Source organism: Corylus avellana, chromosome ca3 (genome assembly GCF_901000735.1).
Source record: "Corylus avellana chromosome ca3, CavTom2PMs-1.0".
Taxonomy (NCBI): Eukaryota; Viridiplantae; Streptophyta; class Magnoliopsida; order Fagales; family Betulaceae; genus Corylus; species Corylus avellana.
In genome coordinates this window covers 27,693,344-27,700,814 of record NC_081543.1, presented here as the reverse complement: position 1 = coordinate 27,700,814, position 7,471 = coordinate 27,693,344, and the positions used below count along the sequence as shown (strand labels likewise).

Sequence of the window (7,471 nt, the reverse complement as noted above, 5' to 3'; positions counted from 1 at the left end):
TAGAATGTAATTTTATCTGTGTATACAAGTTTTTGGACACCTTTTTTTTTTTATAGACCAATTTTAAAGGATAATTAGTTAAATTGTTTCCAAAAATTTTATCATATATTATGGTCTCACACAAAAGAAAAGCAAAGTTCATCTCAAGAATTGAAGGTCATGCATGCACATACAAATTAAAATTTACCAATATAATTAACAAGTGATTTTGCTCACACCCATTAATGGCAAAGGCTTCAAGCTAAATAATGCTAGTTTTGCTATATATATATATTATGCTTTGTAATATATGACAAAAAAAAAAAAAAAAAAAAAGATATACAGAGCGAAATGGCCTTAAGACTCCAGTACTGTTTCCATTTCCACCGGGGAGAAGTCCAGAGGATTGATAGAATTACCGGACGACACCAAATCGACAAGAAAGTCAAAGATATCAGTGGCTACAATGGCGGTTGCCACGTCATCTTTGTGAAGCGTCCTTCTCTTTCCTTGCATGGCCACCATCCAAGACCTCCGCGTCAACTCCTCTATGAACAGCTCACAAGCCTTGGAGAACACAATCGGGGCCTCCCCAGATATCATCTTCACGTTGTCGCCGGACTTCTTCATGATCTTCTTTATTCTGGCCAACGGCAGCAGGTGAGGCCCAGTTCTGCCGCCGGAGACCATTCCCGAGTATACTCCGGCTTGCCTCATGGTGTCAACTCTAGCTAGCTAGCTAGCTTCTTTGTGTTGATTTGCAAGAGAGAAGAAAAGGTACAGATTGATGTGAGGATGGAGAGCAGATATCGTTGAAGTTTGCTTTTAAAGGAGAGGGTGGTGGTGGTGGAGGAGGCCAGGTTGGCGTGAAGAAAACAGGCCGGGGAGTTGCTTGCCGGCCAGCCTACTAATTAAGCCGGCTAAAAATACTATTGTTAATGACTGACTACTATTGTTCATTGTAATTCAACATATTTCAGTATACATTTTGTTGCCTCCAGTCTCCACAACATTTTGAACTTAATTATATGGTCTGCCATAATATTTAATTAAATAATTAAATCAATCTTTTTATCGGTTTAAATTTGTTAGGCTATGTGGACCATAGTTTGTATCTGCTGGCTCAGTTTGCACCTGACCCGGTTCAACATTAGAGGCGCTATGATTTTTTTCTTTTTTTCTTAGGCTTAGTCCATGGAGCGAAGGCTTGGGAGGAGCGCTCATGGACAAGAAATTATTTTGGCCCGTTTTATTGTTTTGACCTAATTGAGGGTTGTATATATTTAATTGTAGTCGCTTATGATTTTAGGGTTTTGTACGAATGTAATTGACGCCTCTTATATTGTTTCTCAATAAATAGTGAAATTTCGTTCAAACTCTGTGAACATAGCCCTTAGTAGTGAACCATGTGAATCTCTGTGTTTGTGATTGCTTATTTTTGCGTTCTTCTTAGTACGTTTTGCATCCCAGTAATTCTAGGAATAGGATAAATTTATTAACAAAATTTTTAGAATAAGTGGTGATTTACTATGATATAAGAGCAAATGTTTTAAATTCGAACTTTGTCTCAACCATTTATCCCAATATCAATTAAATATTATACTTGTTGGGTTTCATTTATTAATAAAGAGTTTGAATTCACACATAAGAGGGAGTTTTAGAATATTTGTTAAATGATTAGATCAATAATTTTTGTGAGCTAAGCTTTTAAAATAAATGGTAATTTGTCATGGTCCACTTCCAGAAAATTGCAACCTGCAAAATAATACAGTCTGAAGCCAATATGAAAAGCCAACAACATCAATATGGTATCTATTGTCGTAAGGTGATTTGTTACATCAAACAATTAGTCCCTTTCTATAGTTCCTTTAATTAATATGTAGACGTTAGAATATTACTTTAATTATTGAAATTCACCATTTTCATTACTTTAAATTTTCAAGATAATATATAATTTAATATAATATTATAGCATATGTCTTATATTTGCAATTTGTCTCTATAATTTACTCTTTAATTTTAATCAAATATTACATAACAGTTTGAGCCCATACTTTAAAAAAGGTGTTAGAATATTAATTAAATTATTAAAATTTATATATATATATATAATTGGTAGAATATTAAAGTGGCCTACAATTCTTTTATGTTTGGCATTTTAAGGCTCGAGACAAATGATGATAGTTGAGATTAGGGTCTAACCTTCACTCAATAAAGAATATGAGTATAGTCGACCACGCGCGTTACATTATATATGTGGGATTTGTTGAGATTGCATAAATATTTGGTCAAATTTTATCAATTGGTTAGAAATATTGCAAGTGGGATTATTTACTCTTACAAGTAATCTTCTGGGGTGCATGCAGTACTCTTTGACCAGTTGAGTATTATTTATTTATTTATTTATTTTTATAAGTGACCAGTGGAGTATTATTTATTGTCTAGTATTAATTATCTTTGGTCATGGTAGACTGCAGAGGATGTCCAAGTACATCAATGGAAAAAACTAATGTCATGCTCAATAGGATTTGCATTCCTTACAATTTCATGTCCAAATAGGAGGGGACAAGAAAAATTGAAGTGGCTGTATTGTCGCTGATAATTTTTGACAAGACTCATTAATTGGATACAAACTTAACATAACATTAATTAGTGGATTAAGGTTGAGATGTCTTACTCCTTTAATTAAATAGGTTGGGTTAAAGTTGACCTATGCAGTCTTTTATTCATGTCTCGACACAATCTGTGTAACACCCGGTCCCATATTGGGAAGATTAGAAGAAGCCCACATAGAGTAGGTAGTTTATAAAGATAGTCATGAGTGCTAAGTCCCACATTGCCTAGTTACTAGGTGAAACTGGGCTTTATAATGAATTCTAGGGAAACTCCAAATTGACTAGTCCTTTTGGGGTAATAGCGCAGATGTGGCTAGCGCTTTTACCTGGGTCGTTACAATCTGACATCGGCACATGACATTTAGTGCTAGTAATTTCAACATAACCCATAAACCCGACATAAAATTAGCTGGCTAAGATTGAGATTTGAGGATCTAACATATTTAATTAAATGGGTTGGGATTATGATTAATTTATATAGTCTTATATTCATGATTCGACACAACCTGAACTTGATACGCAAACACAAATTGTCACTCTTTAGGCTGTGAAATGGCCTCATGCTTGGCTGGCTTGGGCTTGCTCAGTCCTATGGACTCCCTACTTGAGCAAGAGCTCCCTTTTACGGCCCTCAGCCCAATATCAGAAGGCATGAGTAATAACAAGAATTCTTAATTGTAAGAAATATGGATCCATGCTAAATATATAGATTACAATTAGTAAATAATTATTTATGAGAAAAGCAAAAAAGAAAAGGAGAAAAACAAAGTTCAAGTTTGACCATAGGTGCGGCTCGTGAGGGTGGACAATGGTGGATTAAAAAAAAAAAAAAAAGTGATGTTGAATGTTTTGAGTATTTTTCTTTTGTAAAAGGTACTTTTATAGTTTTTATTTTTATTTTTTATTTTTTATGTTTTTTACAAACAAGAGTTCAAGAGAGAAAATAAGGGAGAAGGAACAAGATAATATCCAAAACACAAATGAGAACCTACCCACTTAATTAACAGCTAAATGAGCTCTTTTGAGATCCCTTATGAGCCGTTCAATCCTCTAGTTTGTAGTAGTAGAGGGTCAATTGATAGCCATAATTGTCTCCCTGTTGGGATTCCAGCTTTTTATTTAGTACAACTTTTTAAGTAGTACTTTTTAAACCTCCAAACCGGCTCTAAAGCTGCCCTCTTAACCACCAAACTAGCATTCTCATTTGGATTTAATAGCATATTTGAGATTGCGTTGAAAAATAGAGTTTTTTAAGTCACAAATAGTTTTTTTTCAATTTTAAGTTTTTTCTAAAAATGTGTTTTGACAATTTTTAGAGTAAAAAAGTCAAATAAATATTTTTAAATTTTTTTACCAAACATGTCAGTTTTTTGTTTGACACAATTTTTTAAGTACTAAAAGTACTTTTAAACTCTCTAGCACAACCTCAAACAAGCTCTAAGTCTTTCATCTTAGAAGGGGATTCTCTACTTTCTAGAGCTGATCGACAAGGTATCTTGACAGGTGTCCCTACTTCTAGAAGGGGCCCACGTATTAACCATCTCTTTTTTTGCAAATGAGAGCCTTCTATTTTGTAAGGCCAATCCCAGACATTGGAACAGGATGTCCAGACTCCTCCACATGTATGAGAAAGCGTCAAGGCAACGACTAAATAAAGAGAAAACATCATTATTTTTTAGTCGTAATACTTCGGAGAGGTCAAAAAAGAAGATTTTAGACATCTTAGGGATCCCTGATACCCAAAGATACGATAAGTACTTGGGACTTCCAACCCTTGTTGGCAAGTCTCGTACAAAAGCCTCCAAGAGTATTAAATATAGAGTGTGGAAGCGACTTCAGGACTAGAAATTAAAATTTCTTTCCCAAGCAGGGAAGGAGATTTTATTAAAAGCGGTTGTACAAGCCATACCGACATATAGTATGAGCGTCTTTCAACTCCCGAAAGGCCTTTGCAAGGAAATTAATTCGTTAATGCAGAAATTCTGGTGGGGGCAACAATCCAATGAATCCCGGATACATTGGATGAGTTGGAAATGAATGGGGCAACCGAAGGCAAAAGGCGGAATGGGTTTCAGGGACTTGGTTTTGTTTAATAAGGCGTTATTGGCAAAACAAGTTTTGAGGTTACTAATCTCTCCGGATACATTGACAACAAAAATTATGCAAGGAAAATATTTTGCAGGAAAAACAATTCTGGAGGCAAAGTTGGGGTCAAATCCTTCTTTCGCTTGGAGGAGTATACATGGGGCTTGTGACTTGGTGAAAAATGGTCTGATTTGGAGGATTGGTAATAGCAAACAAGTGCGTATATGGGGTGACCAATGGGTGAAAAGTGCAAACACTTATACTATTCACACCCCACCACGCCTACTGAATGCAAGTGCTACTGTAAGTGAACTTATCGAACCTGATTCAAAATGGTGGAACATTGAGCTTATAAATTCTCTATTCAGCCCTGAAGAGACAAAAATCATTTTGTCTACACCCATTAGCTGCACAGACCAGCAAGACAAACAGTTCTAGAGGGGGACAACGACAGGGATATTCTCTGTTAGGAGTGCATATCATCTAGCTATGGAACTAGACGGCCAGCATCGACTGGAATGCTCTTCCAAAGTTGCACAGAGTCCTATTTGGGGAATCATTTGGAGTCTAAAGATTCCAAATACTGTAAAAAATTTCATGTGGCGTGCATGCCACAATTTACTACCAACAAGGGACAACTTGTTGAAAAGAAAGATAGTAGCGGATCCGGTATGCCCATTATGTAATCTGAAAGAGGAAACGGCACTTCATATTTTGTGGGGATGCCCTGCGGCAAGAGACGTATGGGGGGCTAGTATTCGGCCCATCCAAAAGTGTGTTTTTACTGGTTCAAATTTTGTGGAGTTGGCGGAGCATATTTTACAGAAGGGGGGTCAGGAAGTTTTATCCACTTTTGTGGGGATTGCAAGAAGTATCTGGTCTCGTCGGAATGAGGTAATCCACGGTGGTGTTTTTACCCACCCCAACACCATTATTTAGAAAACAATGAAAGCTCTGGAGGAATACATGGAGGTCAACACAAATCATGGAACTCATGTGGATCGTGTTGCTCCCGTGGTCAGGTGGTGTCCTTTGCTAGTGAATAAATATAAAGCAAATTGGGATATCGCCTTGAATAAAAATTCTTCCAGGATAGGAGTGGGTGTCGTTGTAAGGGACCATGCATGTTGTGTAATGGCTGTTCGTAGTATCACAAGAACGGGTCTGCTTGATCATCTTGCTGCAGAAACACTTTGTACGTTTGTGGCAGTGAATTTTTGTCGGGAAATTGGGCTGAATGATATTATCTTGAAAGGTGACTCTTTGCAAGTGGTGAAAGCGGTGCTTCATTGGACGAATAATGGCCATTTGGTAGAGGATGTGATCAATTTTGCGCTCTCTGCGAAGCTGGTCTTGCTGCTATGTAAGTAGAGAGGCTAATCATGCTGCCCATATAATGGCAAAGAATGCCACACAACAGGTCCTAGATAGGGTCTAGTTGGAGGAAACTCCTGATTGTATCAAGGATGTTATTTTGATTGAGCAATCTGCTCTGTCAGTGAATATTTGATGAAATGCAAAAGCAATTTTACTTCAAAAAAAATAAAAAAGCTGGTCTGTTTGGCCAAATTTTTTTTTTTTTTTTTTTACTCCGAAAATAGCTAAAACACACTTTTAAGAAAAGTTTTAAAATGAAGCTTTTTCTATAAAACTCTTTTTGGTTTTAAAAGTTCTATTTCGCAACACAATCTCAACTTGAAATTCATCCTAGATCACCATGTTAAATCATTACTTATCTAAGGTTTATTAATCTTGGTGTTTTTAGTTTATGTGTCAAATTTTTATTGAAAGTTGTAAAAGTGGTCTTTTACACCATATCAGGACCGAAGGTATTCTCTTTTGGGATAAACAGTGATTTAATAAAGATAAATTTTATTTAAAAGAAAGTTTAGAATTATTAATCTTCAATCAAAGTTTATTAATCTTTTTCTTTCTTGATCGTGAGGGTAAAGTTTGTTTTGGGTATTTATCCAATTTCAGTGGTATCGCCAGCCCACTTTTTATCTCCTGAGCAAAGGCCCAACATCAACTTAATTTCTTCAGTCTAATTCTTTAGTCATCTTACTCTCCTATGGGTTATCGAAGTTAGATATCACAGTTTGAGTTGTAATAAAGCCCAAGCAGCTACATCCAATTCCAATGTTTCTTCTACTAAGTTTATGCTTTTTAACTTAAACTTTTGGGACAATTTTAGTATTAGAGAATTTGAACTTTTGTTCCTCAATTGCAGTTAAATATTTTACGCGTCGAGGTGAATTTTGAACCCACAAACGAAGAAGAGTACTAAATTATCAAATTAAACATTTGGGATAATTGATGATTTAACGATTGTAAACCTGGTTAAACTTTTTATACCTTTTGTAAAAACTTAAGATCAGAAATGGAGATTTAATTAAGTGATGAAAAGAAGGGCTACCCCACGTGCATAAGTTCACAATATTTTCTTTTCTTTTCCATCGACTTCTCAAGAACCAAACAGATCGACCACTCATTAATTTTCTATTTGCATAGGCAGATTCTGCTTAATTGTGAACTAGATTCATGAGCATGCTTCTTTAATTACTTGAGGACCCTGGCCTACACCTTTTTTCCACCCTTTCTTGAGAGAGAGAGAGAGAGAGAGAAAGAGAGAGAGGTGTATGGGACCTTTTTATATCACGTGAGAGCTGTACACTTTGTGGCTGTCCTAGCATGATGATATATCTTATCTGGGTTCATTTCTCACTTTCACTTTAATGACCAAAACAAATTATGGTGTGTGATGGACCTTCTCAGAGAATTACAGGACCCCT

General features: G+C 35.9%; 1 protein-coding gene across 1 annotated transcript; it reads right to left on the bottom strand.

Annotated features, from left to right (window-relative positions):
- Window positions 1-336: 336 nt before the first annotated feature.
- Window positions 337-696, bottom strand: LOC132174347 (nuclear transcription factor Y subunit C-1-like). Its single transcript, XM_059586017.1, has one exon. The coding sequence runs from the start codon at window positions 694-696 to the stop codon at window positions 337-339; it is 360 nt and encodes a 119-aa protein (XP_059442000.1).
- Between the last annotated feature and the right edge of the window lie 6,775 nt (window positions 697-7,471).

Bases quoted from the DNA above. Each gene is read 5' to 3' on its own strand.
- LOC132174347 (XM_059586017.1), bottom strand. From the start codon at position 696: ATGAGGCAAGCCGGAGTATACTCGGGAATGGTCTCCGGCGGCAGAACT.